Below are 24337 nucleotides of genomic sequence, written 5' to 3'. Positions count from 1 at the left end.
CAGTACTGGGAGATTTCCCTCAAAAGGGAAGTGAAAGCGGTCTAGTATTCTGTCCCTAGTCTTGGTCACGTAGGGGCGGGGCACCACCCACTGCTCGGCCACGAAATCCACTCCCTCTCTACTACCCGATGAAGCAGGCCCGCCCTGGTGCTGAAATGGGAGAGGGGTAGCCTACTAACCTACTGGCTGTCATGGGCGAGGACAGGGCTCCAGGCGTGATTCAGGGCACCCGGTCGGTGGAAAGTCAGAGAACTTATGACTGCCACGCCCCTTCTGGTCCGTGGCAGTCACGGTGTCTGGGTTGCCTGGGGTGCCTGGGGAGACTCCTTGTAGTCTCCCATCAGGTGGAAAGGTGTGCCCGGCGGTGTGTGTGTGTGGGGGGGGGGGGGGCGTCCCTCCCGGGGCTGTCGCCCTCTCCGGAACACTCTGATGGGGAGGAGTGGGACACTTGGGACACTCGGTAGGAACGGGTCGGCCTCGTCTCCTCGGCTTGGTCCGGGGGGGGGGGGGGGGGGGGGGGGCGGTGGGCAGCGGTACAAGGAGATGGGCACGACCCCCCGTGTACCGTGCATGCCCCTCGGGGGGTCCGCGCAGCCACGTGGCCTGTGGCGTAGACTCCCTCGGTGGGGTCCCATTGGCTGGGTCGGGTAAGGGTGCCTTCTCCTCTCTGCTACATGCGACACGCAGCCCCTTGACGCGTGAAAACAACAAACCTAAAACAACTCACACCAAGTCCTGTGTGTTCCTGAGTGGGTTCAACGCGTAGGCGCTGTACTACCGCTCCCCTGAGCCGCCTGGACCGCTGGGCTGGAGCCAGGTGGCCGCAGGTTCCTTGATCAATTCGTGAAATACGTTTAGGTATTTAGTGAAGCAATAGGTGAAAGTGTAGGTCATTGAATGCGATTGTTATTCCCTCCCTAGATCGGTTCAATAATAGCAAAGCGTGGAGTTCGATGGGACTGTACAAAGGTGCCAAGGTCATTTTTTTTTTCTGCTTAAGCCTGCAAACCAATCAGTTCAACTCATCACAATCTGCAACCAAGAGAGGGTTAAACTTCCATGACACCTGTAAATAATGCCACAGTGTGTGTGGATATGTGGAACTCCATCTTGCCAGCAGTTGATGTTGATGGCGCGCCCGAGAGAGTGCTAAGCTTCTAGGACAATCTCTGCCAAGTCTGTTCCGCTAAATGACACTAAATTCTGCAAACTGCACCTTTAATAGCTATCTTCAATATAGTATGGTTAAAATTATAATGTATTTATAATTTTAACTATAATAATACGACAATATTGTATTGTGAGATCTTTGATTGTAAATTGTCTTTAGTCATGCACTGACATAGCCTTCTTCTGTGTTTTCTGGCTTTTAACATTCAGTTTATTTTCAGAGAGTGCACTCCGTTATGGTTCATTATATATAAATATTAATTTGTCTGTCAGTGTGTGCGCGTGTGCAAGTGCGTGCGTGGGCATGTGCATGTGTGCGTGTGCGCGTGCAAGTACATGTATGTACGTGGGCATGTGTGTGTGTGTGTGTGTGTGTGTGTGTGTGTGTGTGTGTGTGTGTGTGCATTTGCGATCAGGTGCTGTTGAAAGTAAGGTGGCACTATGAATATCAATGTGCTGCAGTGTTTCATAACCTCACTCCAATGTCTCACACTCCTTCACCTCCCAGAGACAGAGAGACACTGAGATAAGGATAGAAAGAGGAAGAGAGGCACTGAAAGAAGGACAGCAAGACACTGAGAGAAGAAGAGAGAGACATTGAGAGAAGGAGAGAGGAAGAGGGCCACAGGGAAGGAGAGAGAGGAAGAGAGAGAATGAGAGAGTGGAAGAGACACAAAGATGGGGAAAGAGGGAGAGAGAATGGGAGACAATAGGAAAGAGAAAGAGACAGCGATTTATTGTTTCACTTCTTATGACAAATGTACTTATTGTAACAAATGCACTTATTGTAAGTCGCTTTGGATAAAAGCGTCTGCTAAATGCCCTAAATGTAAATGTAAATGAAAGAGAGAGTGAAAGAAGACATGGATAAAAAGAGAAAGCAAGTGAGGGGGAGAGACGGAGACAGAGAGAGACTAAGAGAAGGTGCAGAAAAGGAAAAACGAGGAGAGAATTGAGAGGAGGAGGAGAAGGAGGGCGTTGAAAAGAACACACGAACACACAGACTCAAGAGGATGGCAAGAAAGAGCAGGAGAGAATATATTGTTCTAACCGTAAGAGCACGATGGGATCAGATACAAAGAGCACTTAAAATCTCAACCTAAATATATATATATGCCTATATATGCCTATATATATATGTATATATATATATGCCTATATATAGATATACATATATGAATATAACATTTAATTTTGTATTTGACATGTAACAGCGTATATTCATTGAGATAATCCCCTCTGTCAGCCTTAAACATGAGTGTGTCATCATCATCCCCATGTTCCTGAATCTTAGGTCCTCACAAAGCCAAACTGAAGTCTTAATACATAAGGTCTGGTGCCTTTGCTTTTTTACACTGGGAGGAATGATGCAAGGATGACTCTAACATGTTACAGTTTGGTCCAGAAAAACCTTTTATGCATCCTTTTAGATGTACAGACAGGCGGACAAACAGATAGGTGGACAGATAGACAGACAGATTTACACAGAGATAGACTGATTGATAGCTAGAAAGATCACATTAGCCACTACGTGCTTGTTGATATTTTGCCACTAGAAGCACATAACGGGACTAACTCTGACAGAAGGTCAGGAGTAGAGTAGAGTAGAGCAGAGCAGAGCAATGAAGGTCACAGCGGAGACTATCTGCCACAAACATGGTTGAATCCAGTTTCCCATGTAATTTCCCTGAAATATGATTTTGTTCGACCTTGCAGTCTGAATTGAAACCGGTAGCCCAAACAAAGGAGGCATATTACTGAAAGAGACAATCATGTGTGGAGCTGGTATATATTTATTTTCATACAATTATTATATGATGGTCCTTTTCATTTCCCCCCATAAAGTTGAAGGATTTAGTTCATGCGGTAGACCCATGCATAACTGTACAATTTGCCAAGCCAATGAGCTGGATGGCTATGCATTAAATAGCTATTAAATATCTAATGAATTAGATAGTCAATAATGGTTGGGTACCGGATATATAAATGAATTAGACCCTGGGCCTGTACCTAAAGCTACCCTTTGTTTGGCATGAAAGAGTGCAGTCAATTTTAAATTAAATACCTATAATGCTTTTGGTGTAACAATAAATCCTATCGTAGGCATTTTTTCTTGCTTCTGTACTGCTGGTATTCTGGGTTATTGTATGGATTGAATAGGATGGGCAAAAATATGCCATTGGCTTCAGCCTATTCCTTTTTCGGTTATAATTATGTGATTTTACTGTGTGAAAGGGATTGGTGTAAACATATATGATCATGTCTTTGTCATTTGCATATCCACTCAATTGTTACGTTTTTCTCTTCATATTGTATGACCTAATGCATGAAAAAAAAGATTTATTCATTCATTCATTCGTCGTATAATTTGTATTAAAGACACAGTTTGAAATCTGCCGCTACTACCGTTGGTGTCATGATTATTTTGTATTTTACCTGTAGCCAGGAACAGACAGCTGTAATATCTTGAGATATTAAAGACAAATGCTCTGGATGTTTTGAATACTCGCTTCCTAGCTTACCAGGCGTTATTCCCCTATAGCGCCCATCTTGGTTCTAAACACTAGCTGGGTGGGGGAACTGAATGCAGAATTCCTCATTCAGTTCCCCAACCCAGCGTTAATGCTACATGCAGTGCTTTATGCCTGCACTGCTTGTATTGTATGAAGTGTGTGTGTCCCTTTGAACGCCATCACAGAATCCAGGCAATCATCTTTCTGGATGCCACCCACATGATTGGAGAACTAAGATGGAACTAATATGGAACCACAATGCCCCTCTTGGAACACGCCCCAGGCTGAGGGGAGTTGCTGGTTGGTGGAGGGGTCAGTGGTGTTTTCAGCCAGCTGCAGGAATCTGTCTCAGGCTCTCCCCTTGTTTGAATTGGCAAAAGAAAAGGATCATTCGGAAAACGACACAGGTGCATGAAATCTTATCTAGAGTATTCCTGAAATTCCTAAATGCATTCATGACTCGGATCATTTTTAATGTCAGTTTGATATGCTTTATACAGTACTGATTAATTTGTATTTGAACATTTATTCATTTTGCTTACTTTACTTACATTATTTTTTGCTTACTTTGCTGGGAAGGAGAAATGTGTTATTGTTTAACATGTTTTCTAGGATCAATTTTATACTTTGAAATACTTCTAACTTATATTTTGAAAAATAGCATATACGTACTTTATTATATGCAAAACACAACATTTGTAATTATAGTACAGCAATAAAACAAATAGTGTGAAATGCATATTAGGAATGCTGATTAAATATACAGAGACTACAGAGAACAATTTTGTGGAGGGGTTCTATAAATATGAGTGTACCCGGCAGAATCATACCCTGCCAAGCCCCTGAGAAGACACATGTCTATTATTACTGTCTACTAATGAGCTTCCACTTTTAGACCATTCATTAAAACGTTTAACTGCTCAGGTCAATCTCACTAACACACACACACTCAAACAGATTCACAAGAAAATGCACACACACACACCCGCACACGTACACACACACACACACAACGGCAAGCTGGCACGTATAACAAAGCACATAAGCTTACATGTATCTCTATCATTTACTCCCAGTGGAGTGCATTTCAGGTTGTTTATTTTTTTTACCTGATATTTGCTTTCCAATATATTAGTTCCTTAACTGTATGGGGAGTTCCTCTTGACCTGAATAAAAACAGGCCATCATGAACTGCCATTTGTCTTGCAGAGTAGGCCAATTCTGGGTCAGAATAGAGACTAATCTTCTAAATTCTAAATTATCTTGATAAAATTTGTATGCATGGACACACATACAATCTATTTTGTACGAGTTTGCTTGTAGTATATAATAAAGCAACGATCTTAGCATTGCAGTGAATAGAGTTGTCAAGAGGTTCGAAGGATTGGAGTTATTGTAATTCCATTATATGAAATGTTAAGAGATCACCTCTTTGACAATAAAAGCTCGCTATCTCCACCTGCTGGATACCGGGAGGTACGACAAGTGAAAGACGTGTCTACTCATCCACGCAAAATCCCACAATCGAACATTACGTCATACTGATTATTAAGAGTAGGCCTAGATCATGTATCATGCCTTCATACCACGTTCTGAGAGTCCAAGTAGTCTTTATTCAACGATTCTGACAAAGTGCCATCTTTTTTTTTTGTTCCTCCGGAGTTAACATCTCGTTCCCCTCTTACCATCCTATAAACATCTTCCGTGTGTTTTGCTCCGTCGCTGCCACATCCTTCTCCTCGCTTGCCGCGGTCGCCCCTGGCCCGCAACTCAAAGCACGTTTTCGCCCCAAACACACACACACACACACACACACACACACACACACACACACACACACAGTGTCATGTGCGCGCGCACGCGCACATGACACTTTCCCCGGTCCCGACCTCTTTATATGCGCCCGATTCACGAGATAGAAAAAACTAGTGCGCTTGCTATAATGGTTCTTTAGATCTTTACATGCCTTGTTTTACAGCAGAATAATTTAAACGATTGCACAGAGGAAGTTGTGTTATAAAGTTCCTCTGTGCTATTTTTGGAGGTGCCAGACATTTATTTTTGTGTATTTTGTGTTTATTTATATTATAATAGCATAGAATATAATGTTAGGGTCAGCCAGGCACCAGACTGTTTGTGTCGTCTGTCTTTATATAGAATAGAAGGTCCCTCAAATAGATTTCAACTCCCTCCTTCTCTCGTCCCAAATATTGTAAGACCTTAGTTTAATTGAAGACTGAAACCGTGATAAATGTGTGCGGCCACTTGTCTTATTGAATACTTTTATTTCAAGCTTTTTCAATACCGGTTTCTCTGTATTTGTTATTTACTGCCTGTGGTCTTAAATGAAAGGTTTGCGAATAAAAAAGCTCCAGGCCGGATTTAATTTAAAAAAGTAGGCCTACCAGTAACACCATTTTGGTTCCCTCCAGTCAGTGTGGAATATTGAAAGTTTTTTAATTTTTTTTGTATTTACCTTTGTCCTTTTCATTATGATGAATATAATAGTAGCCTATAATAATGGTTACTTACTTAATTGTAGCCTACCAAAAAGTCCCCGGCAAATGTACAACAGAGGTGTATAAAGAAGTCTAGAAGTAGTACTTTATCTTCTTTTATTGTCTTCTGAGTCTTTCAGCCAAATCTATTTCCAAAAGGCAATTACCAGATTTAAAGGTATAATACATAACACTTATAATAATACCTGAACTCCTAATAACACATAACAACTTCAGAAAGTCACAATGTGAACGCATCAGCCAAAAACAGGCATTGGCATTGAGGCTAACTATAGCCATCTCTCGGCCGGTCCGGTATAAACAAAAGGTGTGTTTGGGTCATTATGGAGACTTTGGATCAATGGTCCTCTTTTTATTCTTAGCGCACGGTCAGTCATTGTTGACCTTGTATGGATGTGAAAGAACAGGTTGGTTTATTCGGGTCTAAACTAAATTGCTACTTTCCCAACCCAAATTGCCGTTGCTCAGCTCCTTTCTCCCCTAATCAAGTGCCTGCACCTAAACGGTAGGATTAGACCAATGATAGCCTTTGTTCCAGGACAGCAGGCCTGATGATGTCACACTTGGCAGTCATTCAGATGAAGAATCCAAAGATGCCTTTTGATTGGCTGGAGACGGAGCTAACCACCAAGGGATGTTCAACTTGCTACTTCAGCGCAATATTCATTAGAAATTAGAGGTAAGGTGAGATATACAATAATATAATATGTATTTTATTGATCCCACAAAATGTGGATGTCACAGCAGCAGTAAACAGAATGCAAGAGATACACATTTCAAATAACAATAGGCCAAAACATTTATTGAACCTATATTTACTTATAAACAATATGAATATATGTAGGTGATAATCTTAAGTACCTCAATATTGTATTTAATTTAAAGTTTGACATTGTCCATATGATAAATGTTCCCAGTGTGAGGTCATCATTGGAATAGTATGTCACGACACGCATGCGTAAGAGGGAGACTTCCATTGCTTTTTGTAAATCCAGCACAACCTTGACAAGCAAGGGATTCAGAATAACATTCTTAAGGTAAAAGAAAACTCAGGGGTGAAGTGCTACACCAGTCGATTATGCTGAGAGTTCAAATTCCATCAGCGTTTCATTTGATGTTTACTATGAAAACATGATTCCCTCATTGGCAAATGTGTTATTTACCAAATTTGTGGTATTTGTGTCTATGACGTTCGATTTTCAATACATAATCCCTATTCTTCTCCTGAAATTAAATCTGCAAATCAATTGCATAACAGCTATATTATATTGTTTAGAGGGAAAGTACACACACACACACACACACACACACACACACACACACACACACACACACACACACACACACACACACACCACAAACAAACACACACACACCCACAAAAATACTCAAATGCACAAAACACACACACACACACACACACACACACACAAACACACACACACACATTCACATTTTCTTCATTGCAGAATATCAGACAAATGATTAGTTTTCCTATTTTGTCTCACGACGTCACTCAGTCTTATTCCTTAGAAATGCACAATGGACCATTTAAACTCTTGTTCCCACTGCCAACAGAATGTACATTTCCCTCTGGTTTCTCACGCAGCGTGAGAAAATATACACATAAAATACGGCGTCATTCCTAAAAAAAAAACCTTGTGGTTGAAATAGTAATAATAACTGTGAGCGTTGTGATGCTGTTGTATTCTCTCACATTGTCAGAGATAATCTAATGATACACTGCCAAGGTGAGTTCATACTCCGTGTAGGCAATTGGTGCACAGAATAAGGCCTATCTCGTCTTATCCGTTGGCTACTATTCAAGTGACTATTACGCACGCTTAGTCCATATGAACAAAAGCGTACACGTTACAAATTCCTCATCTTCCTATTTGCATGGTTGACCATTGACCAATTAGTATTTACATTTACTCGTGTGCATTGTGTACATTTTCACGTAGATGCAAAGACGAGAGAGAGCGAGAGGGCGAGAGCGCGCGCGCGCGCGCGAGAGAGAGAGAGAGAGAGAGAGAGAGAGAGAGAGAGAGAGAGAGAGAGGAGTTAGACAGTTAACTGGTTTTATTCTGCCATCTAGTGGTAATATAGCGTATAATAAACCAATCAAGCACAATGTTTGTAACTATAGTTCTACTATTTCCACGTATGTAATGCCCTACAAAAACATTCGGAATAAACCAAACAATTCGCTCTGTTTTTTTTTCATCATGCCACTATATGTAACCTTAAACTGGCTGTGTGTGTGTGGGTGTGTGTGTGTGTGTGTGTGTGTGCCTGTGTGGGTTCATGTGCAAAATGTATTCAAAGTTATATGTATATTCAAAGTATGTTAGCCAATTATGTAACAAATGGTGCTCGAAGTACAACCTACATTAACTAATGGAAACCTGGTTCTACACTACACTGGGATGCCGGTCTGGAACCTATCTACCAACTGATTTAGCAAATTCTAATTTGCCCATTTACCGGACATTGTTTATGAAAACTACTTAGTGGTCACAAACAGGTGGAACTTGTCTGGGGTCTGCTCTCATCAACAACAAAGTGTGGAAGGGACCCACATGGGGAGTGACAGATAATACACCAGCCACGGACCCTGGCTAGTGTTTAAAATACATTTAGAGGGCTCATAGGCTTACTCATAACAGAAGACGTGAGTGGTTGAAGATCATGTGAGATTGTATTGTTATAACGAATTCACACAGATTAAGTATCTAACAAATCACAGTTGAGTAGAATAGAGTAAGACCTATTCAAAGATCAGATCATGTGTGCATATATGGACAGCAGTGGCGACTTCACTCAAAGCAGAGTCAGTAAACATCATTTGTGATTTGAAGGGTAACTCTTAGCCTATGACAACAAATCATATTTGGTGTTTCTGTCCCGACAGAGCCAGCGGGAGTAAAACCGAGGGATTATGGCCGGCCTGACCCGCTTCAAAGGAACCGGACTGGCAAAGGGGTGTGCTATAAGCACACTGGAACACATTGTATTGAGGCATCATCAACTGACTAACAGAATTCTGACTGGTCAGACTTTCATCAAAACCTATCTCGAAAAACAGCTTTCCCGTGGGAGGAAACCACTTAAATCACTTTAAAGTGGACATGTTTTGAAAATGCAAATGCAAATTGGATGATTGTGTTTTTAGTTTATTTATGACTCAGATAATGCAGTTCAAATTATGACAAATAAAAAGCATTTGTGCTATTTTCATTTTCCACTTCTACTTCTTGAATATTGTCCAATTTCTTGTAAGGGCATTTTTTTAAAAAATGCAGATACAAATAGATTTTTACTTTCCTTTCCCTGCATTTGAATATTGTTCACTAGCAGGGCATTTTTGGAAAATGAAAATGAAGTTTTCATCTTCATTTTCTTTTTGGTTCAAATTGGGAAAAAAATAAAAAGCATTTGTGCAATTGCATTATCATTTTCAACATTTTTATTAGATTTTTGTCCTAAAAATGATTTTTTGCGTCACTGGTTGTAGTTGCCATGTCCTGCTCACCCAAAGCCAGATGGAGCTTTTAAGCATGTGATGATAGGCATGGTGATAGATATAAAGTTTTTTATTGAAAAATCCCTGGTAAGGATTCATGTACTGCTTGATATACACATTAAACACTCAAACATACAAATAAAGAGGCAGCAAGAGGGACAGAAAAGAGAGGTGAGAAGATTAAGATGTAGAATGCAGTTTGTGCATTATAAAAAGGTGTGCATTACATATGTCCAACTGGGTCGAGGCTTTTCCAAGCAGTGGAAAACGGTACATCCCTGTTAAGAGAATGAATTCCCTGTTGGCTCCTGCCTTCCAAACTCACCTCAGACAACCGCACTCATTCTGTGAATGTATAGTGTCAGAGTATTCAGCCGAACTTGATGCCTCGATACTTGAAACTTGATTTAAGAACACCTTTGTAGTTACCACGACCCAGGCCTGGTCGAACGTGCTAAGCAAACATTGAAAACAAAACCAATTACTTTCAGTACTATCCAATTTCATGAATTAATGGTCAGAACCGGGTTGTCATGGCTACTAGTTTTACCCCCTGGTGTTGATGTATGTAACAACAGGACTTATCCTTCTGTCTTGCCTTGAGGTCCGTTACGTAGGACCACTGAAACTTTCTTCCAAAACGGGCACAGCAGGGAGTCAATGAATCCGTGGGTCTGGGTTACATCACGCGTTTGGTGCTACGGCCTGTTTCTGGTGGTGCTTCCTGAAACCAAGGGCGGAGCCACTCCACCCATCTCAAACCAGGAGGCTATCAGGGTTTTCCATCAACAAACTCAGGAGGTAGGGCATGAGACCGGAGGATGAGGCCCAACCCAGGCTGGCATTCTACGCCGCTGTGTAGGTTTCCTCAACAAAGAAAAAGACCCTTGGGTCCTCTGGGATGACACTGCAGATAAATGGTGCACCGTGAGAGGCCAACACGACCTATCGGATAAAGTTTGGCTCCTGGCCAGCTTCTTCTTCGCAGTGTCGGCCGTACCTCTCATTTGGCTTGCCATCGCTGCATGCTAGGCCCAATAAAGGGCCCTTTACAGTAGCTGCTCTGATAACATCCCACAGGGACTTTACCACCCCACCTACATGAATAGCATATAGGTTGGGTGCGGTATCTACTCAGGGGGTTCTATCAAAATGTCTTCCCTTTATCAGCTAAATGATGGCTGTCTCCAAGAACACTGTTGTCTCAAGGCGTGAGGGGAACATTTACAATTCCTACAATTCTTTGGGTATGTGGTAGCAATACACATGTCTGGCTAGATTTCTTATTTCACAGTAGAGTTAGACATCTATCCTTCCCTATACTGCTAAAAGTTCTCATTAAAAATGATTGCTAGATGAAGATGGGGCTGTGTCTTAAGGACACAAAGCTCCATATGGCTTGAAGAATATGAGTTTATGTCTGTGTTTGAACATCCAGGCCCTTTTTGGAAATACGTTTCCTACACTTACAAGTGCTATCCTCTGGGATGCTCTAGGTTTTTTGTTACCTGAAATTGAATCAAATATAACATATATTTTCTTCTCCACGTTTCAGGTTTCCATATGGCTAAAGATTCAAATGAGGAAGTAGTTCCCTAGTGAATGAAAAAGGGTGCAAAGTTGTATTTTACTAGCTCATCAAATTCATAGCATTACTGACATTACTACGTCATTGTTTAAGCACACTAAGCACTATGTGTGGCGTAAGCTAGAAAAACGAAACTCTGACTGTGGCAATTTTTCATAGTTTCTACTTCTGCCCCCCCCAGACTGTATCCGATTATTAATGTTCATTTTTAATCCTATCATATTGTTAAGTATATATTACTTTGTAAACGTTGTATCTTTATTAATTGGGGTCAATTGAATCGTTCTTAGATTTTTTTTGCGTTGATTGATGTGATAAATTGTACTTAAAATGGAAAAAGTGAGGTTGTCACACCAGAATATAGATGACGATAACAATAATATAAAATACAACAAACTATATCAACATAGGCTACAAAATATTAATTAGACTTTAAATTCTAAATGAAATGCAAATCATATATGACAATATTCTTCATTACTGAAACTATGTTCAATGATATTTGATTTGACTCGATTCACTTCCTTTTTGTGGTAATAGGCTAGATATCAAGTGAGTCAAGAGAGACCTTACACAATAACTTAACCAGTTGGTTATTATGGGACCCCTTATAGAGGTCAGGCCACACAATGACCACCCTAGCATGTGGCCAGGACTTGCATACAGGGTTCTACCTCTTACTATCCACCTTACACGTGATAATATTAAAAAGGACCATGCCAACATGTGGGCCTAGCCTCGATTTTCAGTCTCTCTTGTGTGTACAAGTCAGGATAACCTGGAGGAAGACCCTAACCATTTTGGCTGGCCAATAGGGCAATAGGGCAATAGGGTGGCCCTTGCTGTGATTGGGCCGGTTGCTCTTGACACCAGAGCCATTAATAAATCTCTGCTTGACTAGAGTCAGTGGACTCGATGTGGACCAATGGCTGGCTGCAACCACAGATGAAACGGAAGTGAGGGGGGGAAACCGGTAAAGCAACGGATCAGTGTATGTAGGCCTGATGATGCATCACATCATTCACCATCCCGAACACACAATAACAACAACGTCAGTATCTGGTTAATCGTGACATAACTCAGAATACTAAAATGGTCCCTGGTTTTTGTGGTTAGTGTCGAAAATGTATCTCAAATGTAGAGAGATGCTGATCAAAAAAGATATAAAGCTTGGGCCAAAAACGTATTTTGCAGACATCCATATCAACACTTGTCTCTTAAAGTTACCCAATTAGGCTAACTAGGCAGCAAAATAACTTTCTTTCCCCTCCCCCCTCGTGGAAAACCTCATGAGCTTAATACAACTGAATTTGTTAATTTTTACCCTATCCTTACTTACATATTCATAAATGGGTAAATTTACATTTAAGATTCCTCCTTCCAACAGGTAAAAACTATAATGAGCATGACAAAAACACGCAAAAACTAAATGAGAAGGAAAATGATATAATAAAAAAACAAACAAATCACCAAAAGAACAATTGGACTACTTTTTTGTATTTTTATTTCAAAAACTTGATGGCCAGTCAAAGAAATCCCTTGGTTAAACTCTAAAGTCAAATAAAGTCTTTGCATTCTCTTCAATAGTAAGTATATGAACATGATGTTGCTAAATGATTTGAGGCAAAAATATGATAACGTAAATATTATCCAAATACATCTAATACTGTCGGAAGCAATCTATTATATGGTATATTTCAGCTGGGAGATTGGGAAAGTACAGGTTGATGTTCAGGTTACAAAGAGCCATTTATTTGCATAACGTTTTGAATACAAATACTGTATAAGAGTCTCTGACTGTGATATATTCCTCTGTAGTAGTGTTATTGTGTGTGAATAGGCTCTTTTAAACCACATTATTACTTGTGTTGTAGCAGCCTTCCTTATCCCAGTGTAACGTTATTGTTGTCCATCCACTTGCTTCCCCTGTTCTCCGAATATTTATTTATATATTTTTTTAACGTTGTCTAATATAGCTGCCCGGCGCTGCAATTTCGGAATCTGCCCTTGTATATGGCGGACGAAAATTTCCACACTGGAGGTATACTGCAAGAGAAACCCGAGGTAGTCCGAAAATGAGGCTTGCGCGGACTATGGAAACCTCGCGGAAACCAATCCTCATTCGCCACGACCTATTGAAGAAAATGTAACGGCGCTGGTGTGGACGGAAATTAAGTTGTTTCGAATTTGAACATTTGGAATTTTCTACTAACTAATTTAAAATTTGGAAGAGGCGTTTGTGTGCAGCCAGCAGCCACCGCTGGTCGAAAAGGGGAGAATTGCAGCTGAGCTGCCTCGCTTAATCTTCATCGTTTCGGGAGGTAAGTCGGAGCACTTTGGATTTTCAACGCATCCTATTCTTTCTAAATTAGGTCGTGTTATCACTGATTATTGTGCAGTCTGGCCGGGTATGCTCTGAGGATGAAAATGTAGCGCGAAAGGGTCCTGGGTTTACAAGACATCCCCAAATACTCTCAATCTGTTGATTTTTGACCGCTTTTATAGAAATAAAGTTTACGAAAAGGCTCCAACAATTGGGATATATAGGTAGGCCTGCTGTACTTGTGTAAATCATACGGGCAGCCTATATTGGTTGTATTTTGGTAACTGGTAACATGAAGGACGCGAAGGGGTGGAACAATCTCAAACACAAAAACCTCCTGCAGCCATGTTTTGTGAAATTCCTGAAAATTTGATGAAACGTTCCTTTTTATAAACTATTTATAAACAATTTCTATCTTTGATATCACATCCTAGTTGTTATAGACTGTCAGCTGTTAGAGCGTAACGTTACATTACCTACAATGTGCAAATGCTTTTTTTTTTTATTAAAATAAAATATATTTAGCGATGGAGTTAAGTTCGATTCTAGCGCCACCTGTAGGTGGTCATTTCGAAAAGATTAAGAAATTGTAATTAGCTTAGTTTGTTTTCAAATATAACGATGAGTCAATTCTATATCACACTCTCTTCAGAATCTGCTGGCATTATAATCATGCGTTAATGTCTTTATTTTGCATTTATTTATAATTTAATGAAAACAATCAACGTGCATCTTTGTTATATATAATGGAAGGCCATATTACTATAAATAAAGACACAATTTACTTTTTTAACGCTTATTGGTCCACAACTATTTTTGGCATGTTCTCTTACTTGTATATCAGTCCTGTTGGATGAGTTCATAGCCAAATCTGCTTTATAAACAAAATAAGGAGTTGCAACGTCAATATTGTGTAAGAGGTAATTTACGATAATAGGCCAGTGTTAGAGGAAGACATGTATAGGGAATGTTAGAATTTGAAGTATGAAAATGACCCTTAACATTTTCATATTTTGTTTGTTCTATCCCAAATTTGAATTCTGACTTACATTATAGACCATAATAAAATACTGGCATATCAAAAATGGAGGAGGTCGTTTTTATGCAAATTAAAGAAGAAGAATTTCCATGGCTACTTATCCAAAAGAGGCCACAATGGGAATCAAACCACCAACCCTGCCAGTTTTGTATCCATACTCTACCAGTAAAGATAAACAGGACTATCATAATAAAGTGTACTGAACTTGCATGAGGGGAAAGTTATACTGAACCTGGCTCCTTAATGGTCAGCTCCTTAATACACATTTCCCTTTACAATTACAATATTGCATTGGCTTTATATGGCCTGTGTAAGGCTCTGTTAGTGGGCTAGCAATAACAGAATAGGACACTAAAAGAGAGGCTAAGTCACACACACTTCACCATCATGTCTGGACCTCAGTAATAGAAAAGGTTGACTGGAATCAATGGAGCTAAATTATAATATCTTTAGATTTTGAACTGAATATCCATGTAACGTTCCTGGCAGGGTTTGTCTAATTTAAATTAAATGTTTCACATCAAGAAATAGTTAATTTGTGTAAAAGAGGTCATGGTTACAAGATGTGTAGCCAGTCAACTAGAGTTAAGTATTGCTCAAAGAGGGAGCAGAAAGCAGCAGGAGTAACTTTGATGACAGTGTTTAGGCGATTATGTTTTCATATTTTACTAAATTAAAGCTTTTTGATTTAGCTCTGGGAAGTCCCATGCAACGTCTTCTGTTTTCTAAGGTCCAGGCTTGATGCATGAGGGGCAAAATATTTTCCCCGTCTCTTATTTTATAGTGATGCTAAGCCACGCCGACATTCATCCCTAATTTAAAGTCGCTGTGCTTGAACTGTGCAAACCAGCCACACCAAAAAGAACGTCATCATCCCACCCCTTGCGCAGGGTTCATACGTCAGTTTATCGCGTGTCGAGCACTTCAGAAATGTTTAAGCGCCTGAAGCATAGTGCACTGAACACCAATGTTACTTTGAAATGGCCACTACAAATTCCATGGCTTTGCGTGGACTGGCCACGCACATCATACCGATTGTTAAGCCTGTTTTAAACAGGTTTTTATAGGTTATTCAAGTCAACCAATATTTAGTTCCTTAGAAGTCTTGGCCAAAGCAAATGTCTGATTTGCTATGTTCAGAGATTACACCTTCATAGTTCAGGATTTTGGTGGTGGTTTGTCTCATGCCTCCCATGTTTTCAACAATTTGAAATCACAAGCTATTGCCCTACCGTTGCAAATAAGCCCAAGATGCAATCCCTCTTTGCCTTTCTTTAATTTAGTCAGTGTTGTTATTTTGAAATTCCTTAAAGAGCCATGGACAGGTCACTGCAGTCATTTGACATCAATTAAAAAAAGGAGCTCGAAAATAGAGGGCTAGGTTAAGCCTGGTATCTTCATGCCCACTGGTTATCTAAGAAACCACAATGACCTCAGCAACGATCAAACGGCGGAGCCATCTCTTCTCAAATGTTGATTAACATAGTGGGATGGTACCCTTTGCTTTTTAAGTTGACTTGTAGGCCGTTGTTTCATTTAAAGAAAATGTATTCCGTCGCTGTCAATGTAAGACATTGGCTAACATAAAGCCAAGTCTATCTCACTGCTAAGTACTATTGTGTGTGTGTGTGTGTGTGTGTGTGTGTGTGTGTGTGTGTGTGTGTGTGTGTGTGTGTGTGTGTGTGTGTGTGTGTGTGTGTGTGTGTGTGTGTGTGTGTGATTTGTTGTAAACGAAGCAACGTATTTCAACACAACCATAAACTGTTGTTAGGGCTTATACTTTTTAGTATTCTCCAAGGCGTGTTAGAAAATGGCATCACTTAAATTATGCTCCAGGGGAAAGGCTTTTCAGGCTTTGAGGCTGATGCATAAAAAAAAAAGAAATCTGTGCATTCTGCACATATTGTGCCTACCGTTCCCTTTTTAAAAATCAACCTTATTGCTCTCATGAATAATGCAGAGGGACATTCAATTGCTGCAGCTATAAAAAATTAGGGCTGTTTACTCGCGGTAGTTATGTACAGAGAAACAGACAGCGTTTCTTGTTTTCCTTTTTTTTTTTTTTCAAAGGCTGAGCAGAACCGCCTTGCTTGTGTTTCAGAAAAATACAAATTTTTCAGCAAAGCAAATCTTATTTCTCTGAGTGAAAAGGGGAGGGGGAGGTGGTTAAACTCCCAGGGGTTTAATGAATCCATAAATCACAATAGTGGCCTGGTATGCCACGGCTGCCTCAGCTCTGCAGTGTAATTTTGATTTTCATCAAAAATTTAATCTGCCAGCCTACAAGGGCTTAGCTGCAGACGGAGGAAGCTGCCCTGAATTTCTAATTTTAGGGGCCCTGATCTTTGAGGATTTTTTTTGGTGTAATTCAAGTCTATGCTTTTCAATATCTCTTGTTATTAAATTTTAATTCATGTCATTAACATATAGATTGAAAAGTTTTTTTTTATAGGCGGCGGTTTCAACGTGTAGGCGAATGGAATTTTACTAGCTGACATCGTTTTTTTCCCTCCAGAATGTTTAGTGTGTGTGTGTGTGTGTGTGAGATTCATTGAGGGAGTCATCCATTTCCCTGCATTATTGCTTTGTGAAATGTTGTATGTTTCGTACGCACCATCTTGGGGGAGACATTTATTGCACAGGACATGAAATGTGCATTTGATTAAAAAGAGGTTGATATTTTTACTGGATATTTTGAATATGCAGTGTTACACACACACACACACACACACACACACACACACACACACACACACACACACACACACACACACACACACACACACACACACACACACACACACACACACACACACACACACACCAGTACCTCACTCACAAAACAGTCGTAGAGGTCAGGTCACACAATGACCACCCTAGCATGTGGCCAGGGAAACTCGAAGGAACCTAAAACAACCAAGAAACTTACTGTGACATAACTGGTATTCTTTGACATGTGTCATATGACATGAATCATGTCAGGTTACTTTATTACTTTAGATGTGATTCACCTACAGGCTGATTAGAAACTCCAATGAGAACCCAGGATAGCAAGATTATGAGGTAAAATGGAATGGATCAAATTATTAGAAAAGTATATTGAAAAAATTCAATACACTTCGTACCTTTGCGGCAAGGAGTAAAAATATACCGTCCATATATAGGGCAATTATTTTAAGTAGCACAAAAACAGCATAGAGGAGAAATGGTCTCTGTTGTGACCAACCGTTTATATAGTATGTACCAAGTATTCTTGGTACAATTTCTTGCACATTGTGGTTATTATGCATGGATCCACAAACATATTTTTGTGAAGAATAACTTGCATATGTTTACCTAATCTAATTTGTTGTTTATATATTTGAGAGGGGGGGGGGGGGTTCTATTTCTATTCATGTGTTTACACATTTAATTTCAATTCAAACTTCCATAATGTTCTCTTACAAGGGCAATATCGACAATGGATGTGATCGATGCTTTGAACTTAATTTCCTGTCTTGACTCCAGCATTTCTCCTGAGGGGGACATACCACTGGAAATCTGTTTCATTGGATTTTGAGACAACAGTTTCCCAGAATCTTGTTAGAGAACCGTTGCATAAAGTCATGCATGGACAGGTCATTGTTGGGGTGGAATGTTCATGTTTTGAACTTGTGATACAAGGACATAACAGAATAAATCTATCAACCAGCCTATTCAAAATCAGATTTAACTTTGTTATTCTTCGCTGCCATCTCAGAGGAAAGTTTGGCTTTTTGTTAGTTCTTTGTAAAGAAGTGCTGAAAAGAGTAACTACAGGGAAACAAATTCAAAGCAAAATGCAATCATGTAAAGCAAACGCAAACCCTATTAACATGGACAATGATAGATTAAATGAATGCCCAAAGGTACTTTTGGGGTTAGAGTTTAATCGAGGAGGTAAAACAGAGTTAATAGGCTGTAGTCAACAGCTTTCACATTAGCTTAAAAGGGAAAGTGATTGGTTGACAGAAGATTTTGGTTTTCTCCTTGGTTCATCACCCAAGCTTTAACTTAATACTCAAAATATTTTTTGGTGGAATTGGTCTAGCACTTCTTGTTCTCGCTTGACATAAAGTCAATAATGCATCTAGTTTTAAATGTTTTAATTTATCTTTCTGCTACTCTGCTTTGAAGGAGGTGAACTATACGAATAACACATCAATTTATGTGCTAATATGTTGCCATCGACCAAAAGAAGAGTGTATTATTATTATTGTTATCCCACCTATCGACTCGTCTAGCTATCAACAGCAAAATAACACTTTCCCTTTTGCCTGGAAGCCAGCAGTAGTCAGCAGAATACATTATTCAGATCAATTTGACGGTCACTTATATATTTAATGCAACATACATTCAACGCAGGTGTAAACATCTTGCTAGGCCTACTGTGTATGCATTGGGGATCGAACCTAGTACCTTTTTTTTATTAGCAGGGAGCCAAACAACCTTCCTATTACACTGTCCTAGATGGGTGGTAGGATGGATGTGGCTGATCATAGCAACAGGCTTTTTTTGTATCTCTGGTCCAATGGATGCTTTTGTTAATTTGCTAATAATTGTCTGTTTTGTTCAATCTAAATTATGATATGAGCTGTGTTCTCTCTGCTGTGGTGTCTGAAGATATAACGACATGCAGAAACAGAGCAACACATTTATGGGTAAAAATATCCAGGCATTGTGTGAACATTTTCAACCATTGATTCCATTTGTATGGGAATGTTATTAAACAATATGTTTTAAAATTGCTAACACAACTTTTTATTTTTTTGATTATAAAAATATAGGTGTGCATTTTGGTATGTGAGGTAGCTTTTGGCGGTGATAGATAAATGCTCATTTTAAAGAGGTGTTTGTTCTCTCCCCATTTGGACCTTTTACGATTCCCATGCATTAAATGTGAGGAAATTACTTTCAACCCATAGCTGCCAGGACCTTGTTTTGTTTTTGTGTAATGAATTTCTGAGAAAAGGTATGCAGCAGGCTATGAAAAACAACACCCACATTATATTGGCGTGCTTTGTTTTCTGTGCTGAAGACCAATTTACCTTATTTGTACAACATCATTCATTTTGGCACATTCCATTGTGAGCGCATGCACTTTTCAATGGCTGGCCGCTAAAGTAGCAAGATGTTTAGTAATTTTAGATGTTTTTGAAATTGGAGCACTCGTTGTGCTAGAACGCCTGTTCTGCCTGCAGGAACCGTAGGTCTTCTTGACATTAAAGATCACCTATAAAATATGAAACCAGCACCGTGCTTCTCTTCAAAGCTAATTGCATACAGTAACCATCGCTGCTTTTTATTCCCTTTGCAAAGTCACCCTTTTAAGTTTTCAGCGTACCCTTTCATTTTTTTGGGGTAACTTTTTCCACCATTGCAAATACTATGTGTGTATTTGAAAAACCAGGCCTTGATGTTATATTTAGAAAAAGGTTAGCATAATTGTCTCAATGTGTTCACTTCTGGAATAGAATGCAGCTAGAAACTATACATAAGATGGTAAAGATGCAACTTAGACTCTGGGCTGTTAAATTTGAGCTGTGAGGTTTGGACTGTTATAGGTACAGAAATGGCTTTAGTTGTAGCATGGACTTTTCCAATGGACTTTTCCAACCTCTTTTCCTTTTCAAATGCTTCATCGTGATTGATGCAGTCATACATTCTAATGTAATTCTCCCTCCCTTTCTCTGTGCCTCTCTTCCTCTAAACATCTCTCCCTCTCTCTCTCGATATACTTCACTCTCTCCCACTCTTTCTACCTCCCTCTCATCTACAGTATCAACACCCCTGACGGCCCATCCACCATGAGTGCCCAAAAGGCAGCCAATCCTGGCGCAGGGCTGGCAGAGGCGGCTGGGGGCGGGGCCAAAGGTACCCCTGCCTCTATCTTGACCCCGACCACTGCTACATCGGCGCCAGCAGCTGTCGGCACGTCGACCAAACCCCCGGTCCAGCCGCCAGTCACGGTGAAGACAGAACCGGGCACCACCAACGGCAACAGGGATGACGCCGACCCAGCGGAGATCTGCGTGGTGATCGGTGGAAACGATGCGAGGGGCGGAGCTCGTGCGGCGCAGACCCAGGGTATGTTTACCCATGGTACCCCTCCTCCAACGAAGAACACAGACTCATGCATAGGTGTGTGTGAATATATTTACATGTGTATTACCCGATGTCTCTGCTGTTTGCCGTTTTCTGATCAGGGCAGGTAGAGTCGAACAGTGCTGAGGGGGCAGGGTGGCGTAGTGGCCGCGGTGTCAGTGACCCAGAGCCAAAAGGTCCTGGGTTCGATCCTCATTGTCCATTCTACCTGTAGGCATCCTTGAGCAAGATGCCCCTAAGCCCTATCCTGCAACTTGATGACATTTTTCAACATGATCATTGTTATAAATTAAAGTGTCTGCTCTGTGACTATATTGTAAAAGAGGAGGCCTTGAAATGTTGAAGTCAGATGTATAGATTTTTTTACATTTTTAAAGCTTTTTTTTTCATATTAAATGTAGGTACACCTGCACTATATCACTTTTTCTATGGTCCCATTGCTTTAGGTCAAAACTGGTATTCGTTCACCTTGATTTAGTGCTTTAAGGAACATCTGAGATTATTCAGTGTCTATAGTGGTTCTATACCTATTTTTTTTAAATGTAAATTTTTGTCTTTAAGCAGAGGCTTTAATTTAAAGCGACTTGTGACTGGCTGAAAATGAAAAGTGTAGACTCAAAACGTTCCTGAATGCCCCTGTCAAGCTAAAAACATAGCATGGACACGCCTTGTGTTGTCAAGACCAACTTATCATAGTCGGCGGGTGCCCTCTAATTTGTTGACTTTCTTTTCGTACTGGATGTGCATCTTTATAGAAAACAGCCGTTATTGTCATCTAGTGTGCAATTTATTTCAAAAGGTTGGAGGCAAGATGGCCATATAAAAGTATAAGCAAATGTCCCTGAAATGTGAGTGTTATCTGGGGGAAAAATAGTGTTGCCTTTGAAGAGGCGGTGAATTCTCCCACTGATTGCAGGGTGTGCTGAGGAAAACTCAAGCATACTTGTAGAGCTTGCCTTCGTTACTCTTCTTGCTCATTGACTGAATATTAGCACCAAACTACGAATAATATCTGAACAACATCAGTGTGTTATCAGATCAAATTGATTATTAGAAAGCCATTGTAATCAGCTCTATGGAAATAGGAGTGATTTGTTTCTGTCGACTGACTGTGTATGTGTATTTTATGTTGACATTTTGGTGACTTAAAATAATACCTATTACTAATATTAGGCTAGTCATACATAGTAAATTATGAGAAAATACTGAGTTGCTCAAAAACTGTCCTCAACGTTACTCCCGTTGCTGTTTGCAATCTTGTACCAATAACATATTTTCAACAAATTCCTGTATGTGGTCAATTATATTATAATTAGACAAACTCTGAAATTAAGATTAAAATAGATGCTTTTCAAATGTAGCTGCGTTTGACTCTTTGACGTTCAGATGGGCGTGACTTAGCTACTCTATACACTACGTCCTCTTATGTCCAATGTGCCTGTCAGTCATACACTTCACAGTCTGTGCCAGGGATGAATTCCATTGTTTGATACAACCAGTCGATCCCTGAAATACAGTCTTATGGCCGAGACACAGTTTTTGTATCTTAAACAAACAACTTGCTATATGGCGGCCTGGGGCCAAATTCCATGGCTGCCTCATCCAATCAATGTTTGCTATCGGATTGGAAACGCTTAGCATTCATGTGCCTTTTTCTAATGGTGCAACTGCAAAGCGAGGCATGATTGTGGGTTTCATCCACAAACATATGGATCGAAATGAAATGACATCTCATCAGATTTATTTTGGTATCAAAATGTTTGCATTGTGATATGTGTGTAGAACATGTGCTTGTTTGTGTAGATGCTCTTTACATATGTTGGCCATGTAACCTATTTCTTTCTCACTCCCCTGTAGGCTCCTATGTGTGTAGGGTATGTGGAAAGAAGTACAAGTACTACAACTGTTTTCAGACCCATGTCAGGGCACACAGAGGTAAAGCACCTGCTTTCTATCGATCTTTGTGACAAGGCTATGGCGCAATTTAATCCCAATGCACTCACTTGATGGTCCAAAACGATTGTCCAAAAGGGTCTGACGCTAGCTGGATAGAAGATGCTTTTGTATAGTTATTTTACCGAATGTCATTGGAATTCATTACCTGGTAGATCTAGGCCAAATGACCAGTAGCACATTTATTTGAATACAGATAGCCTAAGTATAGTACATTTGTCTTTTTAATAGCCATATTTTGATCTTTAATTGGATAAGCACATTGTTATTATATATTTTTCAAATATTCCTATGTATAATGATATCACTGGTCCAAAATATGTGCGAGACCATTTTTCAATGGCTTAAATTATTTCTTACATGTGTATCTTTTTCTCATTGCAGAAACAAATACAGTTGTTGGAGAGGCCTTACCGCCAGCTCCCAACAGTGAGTATCAAAATGTAAAACTGCAATATAACTAGCACGCTATTAAAGGTTGTATCAGCGATGTGGGGTGACGTCACTTCTGTTGATATTTAAAGCGAGATCCCAAACAAGCAGAGCCTGCTCGCCCCTCCCTTCCGCGTTTGCATCAAGTAAAAGCTATCATGAACGCAGCGCAAAACCCCACAACACCCAGCCCTTGTCGGTGATTTGTTGGAGTTGTATTTATTTTGGTTTTGAGTGATTGGTAGTACCATTAGTTTTTGTGTGCGATCTCGGAGCATAGTCTGCCTACAGAGACGCGTTTTATTGACGGCCTGCTTATGGGGCAGGCAGCTAGCGAATCATGAGGAAAGATCAGATGAATAAGATCATTTATGTTTCGGCCTAGAATCGCTGATACAACCTTTAACGAGCCCGCTATACACACTATTAATTTCTTTGAGGCTTCCTAATTGGTTGGATTGACGACGCATTTTTTTTTAAATATTATTAAACGTATTCAATAGATCCTCTGTACAGCGGACAGACAGGGGTGGTGTTTCCCACAAATTATGGGTCTGATCTTTTTTGAACTAAAAATGAAAACTTTTCACATTTCCTAGTAGGGCTGGGCGATTAATCGAATTTGAACGCGGTTTCGATTTTGGCATCAAACGAACACAAAACTAATATAATCAAATTTTAAATTCGAAATTTCGAAGTTCTCAGTTTCAAAGTGTTTTTTGGGGGAGACATGCTGAATATATTTACATCATGTTTTCTAACTCAAAAATAATCGTTTGAATAATGATTTCAATATTGATCAAAATAATCGTGATTTCGATTTTTTCCATAATCGAGAAGCCCTATCTCCTAGCTTGTAAAGCTTAAGAACATTAGTATTGTAATTAGTATTCACCATCCAAATGTAATTAACATAACCTCCTCCTGCATTTTGAAATGGGAACAACTGGCAAGTAGTTTGATTTTGGCACAATCCAATCCAATCTCTCATCTTGGCACAATTAGCTATTTCTTTAGTTGGAAATGGGTCATATTTTGAAAGTAAGCTGTGCTCTTTAAGTTTATTTCATATTTTCTTCAAAGCTAGGGTAGGCCATTTGCACAAACCAGCCAGAGTAAGCCTTATTTTTTTTAAAGTATCTAAACCAACA

At 39.9% G+C, this 24337-nt stretch overlaps 1 protein-coding gene across 2 annotated transcripts in view; it reads left to right on the top strand.

The window, feature by feature from the left end:
- The first annotated feature begins 13338 nt into the window (after positions 1-13338).
- Positions 13339-24337, top strand: part of znf618 (zinc finger protein 618) — a 29690-nt gene continuing 18691 nt past the window's right edge. The window contains exons 1-4 of one of the 2 annotated variants that reach the window (XM_079755591.1): positions 13339-13637; positions 20476-20783; positions 22659-22736; positions 23139-23183. In XM_079755591.1, the coding sequence (XP_079611717.1) occupies positions 20504-20783; positions 22659-22736; positions 23139-23183 (403 nt within the window). In that variant the 5' untranslated portion in view covers positions 13339-13637; positions 20476-20503. Of the gene's footprint in view, positions 13638-20475; positions 20838-22658; positions 22737-23138; positions 23184-24337 lie in introns of both variants that reach the window. The other variant, XM_079755590.1, reaches the window with a different exon arrangement.

This window comes from Pollachius pollachius, assembly GCF_949987615.1.
Source record: "Pollachius pollachius genome assembly, chromosome: 18".
NCBI classification, from domain to species: domain Eukaryota; kingdom Metazoa; phylum Chordata; class Actinopteri; order Gadiformes; family Gadidae; genus Pollachius; species Pollachius pollachius.
The sequence above is the reverse complement of the archived record's forward strand: the minus strand, read 5'-3'. Positions and strand labels throughout refer to the sequence as shown.